General features: G+C 44.9%; 2 protein-coding genes across 2 annotated transcripts; both read left to right on the forward strand.

Annotated features, from left to right (window-relative positions):
• Positions 1-3,706: 3,706 nt before the first annotated feature.
• On the forward strand, positions 3,707-8,860 carry LOC129840729 (SH2 domain-containing adapter protein F-like). The gene is made up of 9 exons (XM_055908856.1): positions 3,707-4,092; positions 4,893-5,139; positions 5,322-5,423; positions 5,585-5,837; positions 5,961-6,127; positions 6,199-6,304; positions 6,638-6,800; positions 6,918-7,037; positions 7,644-8,860. The coding sequence occupies exons 2-9, from the start codon at positions 4,897-4,899 to the stop codon at positions 7,828-7,830; spliced, it is 1,341 nt and encodes a 446-aa protein (XP_055764831.1). The 5' UTR covers positions 3,707-4,092; positions 4,893-4,896; the 3' UTR covers positions 7,831-8,860.
• Positions 8,861-8,951: 91 nt separating this feature from the next.
• On the forward strand, positions 8,952-13,702 carry LOC129840732 (testicular haploid expressed gene protein-like). The gene is made up of 7 exons (XM_055908859.1): positions 8,952-10,709; positions 10,778-10,839; positions 10,963-11,029; positions 11,101-11,227; positions 11,343-11,499; positions 11,700-11,899; positions 13,136-13,702. The coding sequence occupies exons 1-7, from the start codon at positions 10,648-10,650 to the stop codon at positions 13,142-13,144; spliced, it is 684 nt and encodes a 227-aa protein (XP_055764834.1). The 5' UTR covers positions 8,952-10,647; the 3' UTR covers positions 13,145-13,702.
• Positions 13,703-13,759: the final 57 nt, after the last annotated feature.

Raw genomic sequence — 13,759 nt, forward strand, 5'->3', positions numbered from 1 at the left:
AAAAAGGTACTTTAGGTCCTAGCTAAGTGTTTTTTTTTTTACAGTTGTGTGTTATTGGGCAGGGGTCACTGAACTGGTCCTGGAGAGACACTGGGTGTGGAGGTTGTAAATGTAGGCCTGTACAAAAATACAAATGTTTATTTTTATTTAACCTTCATTTAACTAGGCAAGTCAGTTAAGAACAAATTCTTATTTACAATGACGGCCTAGGAACAGTGGGTTAACTGCCTTGTTCAAGGGCAGAACAACAGATTTTTACCTTGCCAGCTCAGGGATTCAATCTAGCAACCTTTCGGTTACTGGCCCAATGCTCTAACCACTAGGCTACCTGCCACAAAGAATAGTTTACTTGATCATTTCATGTACACACGACTTTACCCAAAGACCAAAATTCTCAGCTGTAGTAGGCTGCTTTTGTGAGTTTTTAGAACATGAAATCAATGTGACAGAAGCATAACTTTTCCTAAAATGCTCCTTGATTGAACTTCAAGGTATCACACTAAATTGGCTACTAAACAGGCACTGGTGTGTACTTGACTCAACAACAATCAAGTGATTGTAACAATGGCAACAACAACAAAAACTGCTCTCTCACACAGTCATACTCCCCACTTGTCCTGAGGAACTAGAAAATTCAGATGTTCTCTTCCACCTCATCTGGCATGGAAAAGGAGATCTGGCCCCCGTCTCCAATGCTGTACAGCATGTCAACTCTGCCTGCACATTCATTGTGACACGCTTGCATCGTGCCGTGGCTCTGTTGAAACGGATGTGGTTGGGGCAGTTCAAATGTATTGCTGGCTACTAATGCGTTTGGAATGAAAGATGACACTCCATGCCAGATCAACATTGTCATCTGCCGGTATGGTAGGGTACATTTCCGAAAGGGGCTTGGCATGCTCTTTATTTGAGCTGCTGAGCTCTCCTGGCAGGCTGGCACGTTCCCTGTAGGTGGAGTTTTTGTTAAATGTGTATATATATATATATATATTTAGCTAAAACATTCAAAGACAGCCTGCGTTAAATATTAGAAATATACGGCAAAGTTTTTGTTTTTTTGTCAGTAAAGAAAATATGAAATGTTGGCCCATTCATTCTCAGTTTCGCTCAGATATCACTTATCACTATGTGGTGAAGATCTCTGAGCCCTTGCCTCACACTGATTGTCATGATAAAGATGATTCTGGTCCAGTAGAAGTGACATTTTTGGATAAAGTGGACCCCTGCCTTTTGGCTGACCCATATGTGGTTTCTTGTTGGGTGAAAATGGAATTGGGTACTGTTGAATCAGTGAAGGTAACCCGAAGTGGACTTGTGATGATTTTTTTGTGTTTCTTCCACCCAGAGGGAGCTGGGGACAAGACTTGTTACTAGTTTTGCTCTCAGAAACAGGGTGTCGTTGAAAGGTGTGATTACTGAGGTAAGGGCGGAGGTGGAGCAACTGAAATAGATGATTCCCGGTGTCTGTGACGCCTGCGATTTGGTGCAACGCAGACCGGTGGCGAGCATGGTGAAACAGAAGAGTCACTGTCTGTCCTTTTGAGTTAATTTTGAGTCGTTACCCGACAAAGTCATGTTAGGCTATATCAGTTATCCCGTAAGAGCTTTTGTGCCGAACCCACTACGGTGTTTCAGGTGCCAAGCTTATGGTCATGTTGCAGCAGTGTGGAGAAGGGAGATTCCTATGTGTGCAGGAGGGCATGGGACAAAGGACTTTGTAGCATTAGTAAAGCAGCATGTGTTAACTGTAGGGTAGCCCTTGGTCATGACTATCAGTTCCATTACACATAAGTCATTAGACAAAGGAGTCTTCTGTAGGGGGGAGTTTTGTTAAGGACGACAAAGCTCGGTCTGAACATTAACACGCGTCGCTTGCGGTATGGTTTTGGAAGCATTATCTTTCATATTAAAAAAAAGAGGTTTAATTGATACAACTTTATAGAGCTAGGGTTAAGATTCCCACATGGCGATGTGATACAGCTCTTGTTTATGGAAAACAGACAGATGACAGAGTGGACTACGAACACCCGTGTGTCAACAGAAGACACAAATACTGTCAGCTGCAACTGTGTTAAAGATACTTTTTTTTTTTTACCTTTATTTAACTAGTAAAGTCAGATTAGAACAAATTCTTATATTCAATGACAGACTAGGAACAGTGGGTTCAGGGCAGAACGACAGATTTGTACCTTGTCAGCTTTGGGATTTGAACTTGCAACCTTTCGGTTACTAGTCCAATGCTCTAACCACTAGGCTACCCTGCCGCCCCACACAGGACAATTGTATGGTTAAACAGTACAAATACGGCATACACTCAAAAAATTAGGGGTTCAACAAGGGTTCTTTTAAGATCCTCAAAGTTCTTGGAAGAACCTTTGGGTTCTTGGAACTCAAAATGGCCCCCAATAGGTTCTTCCAAGAACCCCATAGGAGGTCGGGTTCATGGTGGAACCTCCTTGTTGGTGGGGGTTATTGCAGGAACCTAACTGCCCAACAACATTTTTAAGATTTCCTACATTTTTAGGTAAAGTTTGTCCCTGTATGATCTAAATTGATATTGTTTTATGATGATACCATCTATCTTTTCATATTTGTGCAAATCTTTATAAAACAGAAAATGGACACAATTCAATGGATATCAATCCACAGAGGTAAGAATATGTAGTCTATAAGAATATGCTGAATATAAAATAACTTTTGATAATGCTTTTCACACACATACCGTGTCCATAATGTAGAGGCCTATGGGATATTTGTTGAAGAAGTAAGGGAGGAGGATGGTAAATGTGATCTGCACAACATACCAACACCAATTGACATATCTTTGTATGCCTCCTTGTCTGTATACTTACAGACACAAAAGTGAGCATTTCACTGTACCCTGCAATTACAAATGCGACCCTGTGCATGTGACAAAAAATAATAATCTAACTGGTAAAACAGTGGACAGTAAGTGTATATTTTGCATTTGTGATATGAAAGTAGAAGTATTTATGTTTCTAGAACAATACTGCAATTGAGAATCGATTCACATTTAGATGGAGTATTTGTCTGTTTTGGCTTCCAGAGCCAATTCACCAATTTAACAGAACATGTAAGGTCCTTGTACTAATGAGTAACGTGAGGCTCCTTTAGTCCAATATTGGGCTAACTGTAGGGGTGCTCATGTTACTGGGGATCAGAAGTCTCCAGTGTCAGAGAGGCAGGTTGAAGTTGCCAGGGTCAGAGTTGTACAGAATGTGTCGTATGCTGAGGCAGTGAAGAAAGTAGAGGAAGATGCGTCAAGGGTAAGGGATCCTAAGAGGCTCCAGGTGAGTTGTAGAATTTTGCCAGTGCAGAGTGATAGGCCTACGAATGCAATGTGCTTCAGTAAGGTTGGCTTTTTAGTGTTTATTGCTATGGTTGTCAACTGTCCTGCAGGAATGGAATGGAAAATCACAGAAAATAGGTGTTGTGGTGGCAGCTGCAGAGACATACTTGGGTTTACAAGATTTTAAAGCAGAAGAGGGTGTGTTGAACGGTAGTGTGGCGTCCTCCCAGACCATCTGCCTGGTATAGGATCAGATAGGTTCAAAATAGTGGAATGGAGTGGTGGGTTTTTAATGAGTGAAGGGTTGGTTGGCAAGACTTTTTTTGTATTACGAAGTATAATGAATTTATACTCCAGTCCATTTGGTGGCGGTAATGGGCCATTAATATTGGATGCCAACCGCCGTTAAACCCCACAGAAGAATACTTTCTTGTAGCTAGCTAACCGTTGTTTTTGTAGCTTGGTGAGCTAACCATTTCTGGCTAAAATAGTCGAATTAGTTAGCTAGATAGAAATTGTAACGTTAGCCAACTAGCTAGCTAGCTAGCTTGTTAACTGAAATACTATCCTACAAAATGCATTTAATCTTTGTTTTAAACGGACTGACTGACGTAGTGTAGTTAATTTACGTTCGTGGCAGGCAAACTTGTTTTATTCAGCTCAAGACGAGGGAAGTTAACTAGCTAACGTTAGCTAGCTACAATGACATTTCTGTGAATTCATGGGGGGTGGACACACAATTAAATACGTCATTGGCTAACGGCCCCGATTTCCATCAAAACGTAAGTATTGACAGTGTATCGTTTTTTATTATGCAAATATAAGCTGCATAGCTAACGTTAGCTAGTTAACGTTATGTCTTCAATGTTGCACCAAACATTACTAACGTTAGTAATAATGTTAGCTAGCTAACATCAGCTGATTATAGCTAGCCAGACAATAGCCAAACATTCGTAGTAGGTAACGTTAGATCCATGACTGACTAGCTTGTCTGTCGCTTTCCAGGTTCAAACGACATATAGCCTTGTAAATAAAATTATCTGGAAATACAGTACAATATCTAGCCAGCTAACAGTTGCTACTCTCTCAAACGTTAGTTTGATGAATGCATTCCAGTTCGGCTACCTAGCTTTATCTAGCTCCGATCCTCCTGTCACAAAGCAAAGGTTACATAGGTAACGTTAGCTAGTGTGATTGAAAAAGTCATTTATTTTGCTCAATATGTTATATATATATGGGCCTTTAAACAACTAGGGTCCAGAGTTTTTCCTGCTCAGGTCTATCATGCCAGTCTTTCCTCCTTTCATGTCCACTGCACCCATACCAAGCAAGTTATGTAATTAGTTACATTAGAACGTTAATATTCCTCTTAGATAAATTGTCTGACCTACCCTGATCACTTACATTGTCCAATGACTGACTGCCAGACCCAGTGTTTTATTCCCTCACACACCCAGCCTGATACGCGTCCACTGAATGCCAGTGTGTATTGTTTTTACTGATTCCATTGTCACAGTAAGCACATTATTGGAAGTGTTAGTTAGATATGATGTAATCTTCTGCTTTATTCTCCTTCCCTCAGACCCATGGCAAAGTGGTTAAAGGACTACCTGAACTTCGGCAGCCGTCGTGACGCCCCCCAGCTTCCGCGTCCTGACTACACAGAGAGTGAGATCCTGAGGGCCTACAGAGCCCAGAAAGACCTGGACTTTGAAGACCCCTACCAGAGCGCAGAGAAACCACAAAATGGCTGCTACGGTGGCTGCAGGGGGACAGTAAGCCTGCATGCATTTCCCGCCTTCGCTTCTGTCCTTCCCAACGATGCAGAGGTGGGAAATGTTATATCTTCTGCTGTTATTACAGCAGAGGGGGCTGGTTGGCAGAGATATAGGAGGACTGGCTCAATGTAATTGCTGGAATGGGGTGGATCTAACAGTATCAAACACATGGCTTTACAGGTGTTATGACCATGTTATTACAGGTCTTTAAAGGTTGTTATAATGTGTTCCAGGTGAAGGTGGTGTCTCCCAAACACAGGCTGATCAAGGTGGATTCTCAGGAGTTCAGTCGCAGTAAGATCCCCCTGAGCCCCGTCACCATCCACCAAGAACCGGTATGGCTTGACAGTTGTTGTTTTTATTGTTGATCTCCCTCTTTCATGTTCTTTGTATCCACATGATTCTCCTCATTATGGCTTTGACTCTTTAGTATTTTTTTAAATTCTTTTTACCCTTTTTCCTCTCTAACCCACCCACCGTCCATCACTCTCTCCAGGTGCTTCCCTCTGCTCCTGCAGCAGTAGGGAACTCCGACACTGACTACTCGGACCCGTTTGATGCCAGACCAGTTCCACGGCTTAGAGCAGATTGGGAGCCTAACCCTAGCCCACACCTTATCTTGGGCCTCAGCCCCATCACCAGTCCTACCCTGGTAGCCTTCAGCCCTAACCCTATCCTAGGTCTCAGTCTCCGTCCAGGGGACAGCAGCAGCTACATGGAACCCTTTGAAGCCCAGAGGGTCATCACAGGTTGGTTCCTTTTAGCTGTTGCCTACACACCCACACATTGGACTTCACGCCTGGCTGTCTAAAATGACTGACGTACTACTGAGATGCATAGACTCACAGTTAATGAATTGATTGTGTGTGTAGAGCTCCAGCAGGGCCCAGAGCGGGGCCAGCCAGGAGTGGGCAGTGAAAGGGTTGTGGTTGGGATTGGAGATCAACTCTATGATGACCCCTACGATGAGAGGACTCGACATCGCCACCGGGGGGCGCCACCGCAGCAGCAGGGGAGAGAGTTCCTCAGGGACAAACAGGTAACAATCTTCTTCTTCTCTGTTTTGATTTCATCATCCTCCTACATCCTCTCCTCCTCCTCCTCTTCCAGATTGAGGTCAGAGAGAGCAGGCTGCCCCAGGACGATGAGAGACCAGCAGAGGAGTACGACCAGCCCTGGGAATGGAAGAAGGACAACATCTCCAAAGCTCTAGCAGGTAGATATCTAATAGAGGAAAGCATCACTGAATTGTTGGGCTCTAAAATACATCTCTAAAGCTCTAGCAAGTAGACCAGTGCTCTGATCTATTCTGTTGTAGGAGGCACTCAGTAGATGCTGCAGTTTGACATTTTATTCATTTAGCCGACGCTCTTATCCAGAGCAATTTACAGGAGCAATCAGGGTTCAGTGCCTTGCTCAAGGGCACATTTTTCACCTAGTCTGCTCGGGATTCGAACCAGCGACATTTCGGTAACTGGCTCAACTCTCTTAACCACTACCTGTTGCCCAGGTATTTAAGTAGTTGGCTAATAAAACTCTCCATTTGTAGTGAAGTTTGAGGGGGCAGAGTGGGAGAAGTCGTTAGCCCAGTCAGACCAGGCCAAACTACCCAGGACCAGCCCCACAGCCCCAGCCAGCCTTCGGAGGCCTGGTGACACCCCCCCTATCCTGGGTGAGAGAGTGGACCCCTGCCTGCCCCTGGAGAGACAGGTGTAAGTTCCTCCCCTCAACCACTGACTCTCAGTATAATTTAAGAAGCTCCCCCTGGCCGTGTGTCACAATTTTGTGTCCCTTGCTATGCGTCACACAGTAATATGTCCCCCTTGCAGGTGGTACCACGGTGCTGTGAGTCGTGCGGAGGCAGAGACTCTACTGACGTTGTGCAAAGAGAGTTCCTACCTGGTGAGGAAGAGCCAGACCTGCCCACAAGACTACTCTCTCTCCCTCAGGTACCTTTACACACTCTCCCTCTCTCATTCTCCTGGTGTTATCTTTTTGGTTAGTTTGTTTTTCTCCACAATTTTGTGGTATCCAATTGGTAGTTAGTCTTGTCCCATCGCTGCAACTCCCATACGGACTCGGTAGAGGCGAAGGTCGAGAGCTGTGCGTCCCCCGAAACCCAGCCAAGCCGCACTGCTTCTTGACACAACACCCGCTTAACCTGGAAGCCAGCCGCACCAATGTGTCGGAGGAAACACCTGGCGTTTCAGCGTGCACTGCACCCAGCCCGCCACAGGAGTCACTAGTGCGCGATGGGACAAGAACATCCCTGCCGACCAAACCCTCCCCGAAAACGGACGATGCTGGGCCAATTGTGCGCCGCCCCATGGGTCTCCCGGTTGCGGCCGGCTGCGACAGAGCCTGGACTCGACCCAGGATCTCTAGTGCCTTAGACCACTGGACCACTCAGGAAGCCTTCCTGATGTTCTACATTATACCAATCACATCATCGTAAATGTGTTTTCCATGGGTTTTCCATATTTATCTAGGCCCTAATAAGGTGTTAAGGATTTTATAACGCTGCTCTCTCTTTTTCTCTCTCCTCTGTCTTTCAGGAGTTGTCAGGGCTTCATGCATATGAAGTTCACTCGGAGTTCAGAGAGTCGTTACGTCCTGGGAGAGAACAGTCCTCCATTCTCCTCTGTACCAGAGGTCATTCACTACTACACCAAGCACAAACTACCTATCAGAGGAGCTGAACACCTGTCTCTGCTCTACCCTGTCATAGTACAGACCCTCTGACCCTTCTCCACTCATTAGTTGCATCCCAACTGGCACCCTATTCCCTATGTAGTGCACTCTGATCAAAAGTAGTGCACTATATAGGCAATAGAGTGGGACACGGCTATTTGTGATACTAATACAGAAGGTGCTGTCGTCTGCGGAGATGCTGACAGGGCTGCTGTGGAACTGTGTGATGTTATTCTTAGCGCGTCAACATGGTTCTGGTGGAAACCACAATGGTTACTGTATTATATGGCCAAAGGAAAATGCTGTAACAGAGCAGGTTACTGTATGTCAATAGAGTGTTATCGATCATCCGTCTGGCACATTGATTAGCTAGCTGTACCAGGGTGGGAGTTTCATCCAATAGTGCTATACAGTAGAACGCTACATCGCTATAGTGGAAAGCTATTATAGAAATGTGTGCTTGAAAGCTTTTTCAGTACTTATATGAATGAATGCTGGTATTATACCCTGAGTGTACAAAATATTAGGAACACCTTCCTGATATTGAGTTGCACCCCATTTTGCCCTCTGTACAGCCTCAGTTCGCCGGGGATACTGGCCCATGTTGACTCCAATGCTTCCCACACTTCCCAAGTTGGCTGGATGTCCTTTGAGTGGTGGACCATTCTTGATACACACAGAAAAGCATTGCAGTTCTTGACACACTCAAACCAGAGTGCCTACTACCATATCCTGTTCAAAGGCATTTAAATATTTTGTCTTGCCCATTCACCCTCTGAATGGCACATATACACAATCCATGTCTGAATTGTCTCAAGGCTTAAAAATCCTCCTTTAACATGTCTCCTCCACTTCATAGACACAGGTGACATCAATAAGGGATCATAGCTTTAGCCTAGTCGGAATGTAATGGGAAGAGCAGGTGTTCCCAGTGTTTGTGCACTCAGTGTAGTTGTGTGTTAAAGTGTGAATGTTTTTTGGACTTTGATCATGAAAGCTAAAGAATAATAGGTAGGTTTGTTACTGTGGTGCTGTTTGTAAGGTTTTCTCGTGTTCTCTGAAAATAAAGTGTGATTTTGTTTTTAAAAAACTTATGTCTAACCGCATATACACAGGTAGAGGGAAGGGATAAGGGTTGTTCAGATAAATATATTTACTACTTTCCATTGTCCATACAAATATCATTGCTTCGTTCTAATTGGTATGCTAGTGTTTAAATTGAAATTGCAAGAGAAATCGAAAAAATACCAGCATGTGCGTTCAATAATGTCCTCATTATGAAAGGCTTTCACATCACTCTGCGTGACATGACGGATGATATTGACGCTGGCGTCACCATAGCAACCACCAGGGGTCAGTATCAGCGCAAACAAGGATAAACATCAAGGGTGCGTTCATAAATTCACTTTGGCTAGTTAGGGTCTGGTTGTAAATTCAATCTGGAGTGCCAGTGGGCGCTCAGACTGCGTTCTGGGCGTTCATAAATTTGTTTCGCTCTCGGAGTGTCCAGAGCTCACGCTGGACGCTTTGGCTAGCTTGGGTGCTTGACTACTAACAGGCTAAAGTTGGCTAGATTGCTAGCTACTTCCAGACACATGAAAGAACACCTCACTCGCCATAGCAGAGCAAATTACGTTTTTTAGATGTCATCTCGAGCGTTTGTGACTAACTGCTACTGGCAACAATTTCATAGTTTTTTTTGCCAACGTCTACCAACCGGTAATATTCAATGGGTGTTGCGCGTTCGTAAATTCATCAGTTATTCAGTGCGCTGGCACAAACGAGAGTGCTCTGAAATTGGAGTAGATAGCCAGAGTGCATTTACAAACGCACCCCTACTCAGATTTCAGCGCACTCTAGTCTGAGTGTATCAGAGCGCAGAATAACTAGCAAAAAAGTTCTTAAATTGTTGCCAGCAGCAGTTACAGTCACCAACTCTCTAGATGACATGAGCCTAGCCTGCTCTGCTTGGGCGAGTAAAATGGTCAGAGTGAGGTGTTCTCTCATTTATGTCTGGAAGTAGCTAGCAAGCTAGCCAACTTTAGCCAGTTCGCTTGGGTGCTCGACTGCCGTTGTGAGGTCAGAACGCTCGGATCAACCCTACTCCTCCGCCAGAGTGTCAACTGTGCGCTCTGAATTTACGAATGGACAATCTGACATTTCTCGAAATTTACGAACGCGCACTCTGGCACTCCAGAGCGATTTTACGAATACACCCCAAGTTGATCGCGTGGCAGCGGCAGGTAGGCGACGTGATAAAATAACGTGATGTGTGCAAATATTTTAGGCTGCTAATCGTGGATATTGCGTTTACTTTATAAAAACGTATCTGATTAATACTGTGTACTCATGAACTGACTCACTAGCCTATAGTATCATTGTTCAAGGTGAATTATTCCTACTGTAGTAGTAAATAAAGTCGTTATAGCAACTTGGCATCCAGTGCATAGTTGACAGCATATTTGAGAGAAAGTTGAAAATATTTTCTTACTAGTGGTCATGACAGCTCTTATGTCATGTTTATGCCATTGTTAGCCTATTTACATGTCATAATGAGGTGTTATTGTTATCCCTTTGACTTTGTACTTGTCTCCCATTGAAGAAAATGTGCTGTGTTCAGAGACATTTAAAGGAAAATACAATCAACCAGTGGAGGCTGCTGAGGGGAGCACGGCACATCATAATGTCTGGAAAGGAGCTAATGGAATGGCATCTAACACATGGAACCCATATTTGATGTATTTGATACCATTCCACCTATGCCGCTCCAGCCATTACCACGAGCCCGTCATCCCCAATTAAGGTGCCATCAACCTCCTGTGCAATAAACAGCCATCTTTTTGTTAAGGTTCAGCAGCTCAAGTATCCATGACTTCCCGGATGGTGCAACTCGCTCAGCCCAAACCCAACCTGCTCCGATTCCCTGACCGGTACTGCCACACAAACAAACACACACACACACACACACTGACAGACTGACTGATTCTTTTCCTTCCAGACGGTCAGTCTACTGGCTAGATGAACTCCCACCTGAAAGAAATGGCTCCACCACCACGTTTGGTAAGATCACCCCATTCTCTTTCTGTCCCTATCCCTTTTTCACTCTCTCTTTCTGTCTCTATGTTTGTGTTGTGGATAATTGACTTCATAATGACCTTTTTAATGTTACTGTTTTTCTTGTAGAGTTGACGCCCCACTGGTCCCAGCTGTGTGGTAGGAAGCAGCTTCATTCTGGGTTCGAACAGAGCAGGTAACACTTCATAACGTTGTACAGTATGTTAATGATGTGTATAATGCATGATGACTCTCCTCCCTCTCCAGATCATCTCCCCAATGGGAGGTCAGTGTAGCAGCTCTGAGTGCCTATCCATCCAATAGAGTGTGTTCTCTGGCTTTGCCCCGCCTCCCCACCGCAGGCTGGGAATATGACCGCCCCCTACTGGCCTCCGTGAGCACCACACACACACACACCTCAATGTATAATCCTCTCTATCTGTCTCTCCATATCTAGCTATCTCTCTTGTTTCCTCTCTTTGTGTGTGTGTGTCTCTCTCTCTCTCTAGCTGAGCACAGCGGTGCAGACTGCAGTAGCCAGTCCTAGGGTCTGCCAGTTGGCCTGTCCCAAGCGGAGGCAGGGTCTCTATTCGCCCCATTCATCCAAGACCTCACTGGCACCCCCCCACCCAGCTGCAACCTCCTCCCGACTACAGCTCCTTGCCAGTAAGACACTTAAGATACCTCGTATTTACCTCAGACAGTAACGTTTAATAACGGCCATCCAACTACATTGCAAAGTAAATGTGTTCATTTTTAGACTGAAAATTGTTGCTACTCTATCTACCTGTCTCGCACACACGCTCTCTTTTTCCATTACTCTCTCCGTCTCCTTCCTCCTCCCCATCCCACCTCCCCTCTCCCAGTCCCTAAGTCTGTCCACCCCCAGTATGCCCAGGACCGTCCAGTCATCTGGCCAGTGCCTGGGCCAGTGAGGAAGGCAGTAGCCAGTGAGAGGGTGCAGGTCCTCTCACAGCCCAACCAGCGGAAGGCGCTGTTCCAAGGCTACAACCCGTACACGGTTACGCTAGCTGCACGCTCCGCTAGCGCCTCGCCGCGCCTACAGGTGAGCTGTGTTTCTCTTATTTACTCATTCATTTAAATAATTTAATAAAAATGTCATTAGTTTGTTTATCACAGGAGCTTTGTCTGCCCCTGCCGCGGAAATGCAAGGGCAAATAGACGAATGCATCTCATCTCACACCTCTGCAGTACCTCCAGCCGCCTCTTCTTCAGATACTCTGTCTCCTATACAGCATGTCCCTGATCACCACTGCTCCATAATAAAACCCATCTACGATATCATTGAGACATGTTGCTGGGTCTTTGTTCTGGTCCAGTGGGACCGCTGGCTTTAGAAGGTGGATTGTTTAGTGCTGTGACGTTCAACAGCGGGCTGTTCATTCAACTGAACTGAAGTGACTTTTACTATCACCAAAGGGGAGTTGTCACGGACCGAGAACATTACAACGCACATTACAAACATAAAGCGAAAACCACCTGAATGTAAAAGTCTACCTTATATCTTTTAGTGTGCAATTGTAGTAGGTGACAGATGTAGAAAACCTGAAAAAGGATGTGATATCCTTAATGAATATTCCCTCTCCTGTTAACCCTCTACTGCACATAGTCAGGCAGCAGAAAGCCGTTTTGCCCCTACAACCTCCCATGTGAATTCTTTTAAATTCAACAATCCAATGAGGTGCAGAGGTTGGTATGGTGTATCAATTTGGGCAGGGAACTTCTTCCAGGAAACAACAAAAACATGTGAGCACATGGTAAGAAACATTTCTTCTTTTTTTACCCCTTTTTCATGGTATCCAATTGGATACCATGAGTTGTTACAGTCTTGTCTCATCGCTGCAACGCCCGTACAGACTCACACAGGGACATTCTATGAGCAAAGGGAGCCTAATGGAGCAGTTGGATCATACCCTCTGATAGTAAGGACAATCAGCTTGAGGACAGTGACAGCGAAGAAGAATGGATCCCAGAATCTGGTTGGATAGGCAGTGAAATACCCAGGTTATGCCCAACTTGTATTTTCTTTGGAAAAGAGTGCTCTACTATATTTCACTTAATACATGTTCTGTTTCTGATTTTCCTTTGTGTTTTAGCCTACCTTTATGGCACAGCATTGCCCTGAGGAAACAAAAACAATGATTCATTTATGCTGCAATAGTTTGTGTCGGGGGGCTAGGGTCAGTCTGTTATATCTGGAGTATTTCTCCTGTTTTATCCGGTGTCCAGTGTGAATTTAAGTATGCTCCCTTTAATTCTCTCTCATTCTCTCTTCTCTCAGAGGACCTGAGCCCTAGGACCATGCCTCAGGACTACCTGGCATGATGACTCCTTGCTGTCCCCAGTCCACCTGGTAGTGCTGCTGCTCCAGTTTCAACTGTTCTGCCTGCGGCTATGGAACCCTGACCTGTTCACCGGACGTGCTACCTTGTCCCAAATCTGCTGTTTTCAACTCTCTCTCTACCGCACCTGCTGTCTCTAACTCTGAATGATCGGCTATGAAAAGCCAACTGACATTTACTCCTGAGGTGCTGACCTGTTTCACCCTCTACAACCACTGTGATTAGTATTATTTGACCCTGCTGGTCATCTATGAACGTTTGAGCATCTTGCCAAGGTACTGTTATAATCTCTACCCGGCACAGCCAGAAGAGGACTGGCCACCCCTCAGATCCTGGTTCCTCTCTAGGTTTCTTCCTAGGTTCCTTCCTTTTTAGGGAGTTTTTCCTAGCCACCGTGCTTCTGCATTGCTTGCTGTTTGGGATTTTAGGCTGGGTTTCTGTACAGCACTTTGTGACATCGGCTAATGTAAAAAGGGCTTTATAAATAAATGTGATTGATTGATTTATATGGGTGCGGGGGTAAAAGTCGTTTATTTATACATTATCAGAAAGCCTACATCTTC

Source organism: Salvelinus fontinalis, chromosome 41 (assembly GCF_029448725.1).
Source record: "Salvelinus fontinalis isolate EN_2023a chromosome 41, ASM2944872v1, whole genome shotgun sequence".
Lineage (NCBI taxonomy): Eukaryota > Metazoa > Chordata > Actinopteri > Salmoniformes > Salmonidae > Salvelinus > Salvelinus fontinalis.

Excerpts from the sequence above, each read along its gene's own strand:
- LOC129840729 (XM_055908856.1), top strand. The coding sequence starts at position 4,897 with ATGGCAAAGTGGTTAAAGGACTACCTGAACTTCGGCAGCCGTCGTGAC. Across the intron at positions 5,140-5,321 it reads TCCTTCCCAACGATGCAGAG|GTGAAGGTGGTGTCTCCCAA; the intron begins GTGGGAAATGTT and ends AATGTGTTCCAG. Across the intron at positions 7,038-7,643 it reads GACTACTCTCTCTCCCTCAG|GAGTTGTCAGGGCTTCATGC; the intron begins GTACCTTTACAC and ends TCTGTCTTTCAG.
- LOC129840732 (XM_055908859.1), top strand. The coding sequence starts at position 10,648 with ATGACTTCCCGGATGGTGCAACTCGCTCAGCCCAAACCCAACCTGCTC. Across the intron at positions 11,030-11,100 it reads TCTGGGTTCGAACAGAGCAG|ATCATCTCCCCAATGGGAGG; the intron begins GTAACACTTCAT and ends CTCCCTCTCCAG. Across the intron at positions 11,500-11,699 it reads CCGACTACAGCTCCTTGCCA|TCCCTAAGTCTGTCCACCCC; the intron begins GTAAGACACTTA and ends CCCCTCTCCCAG.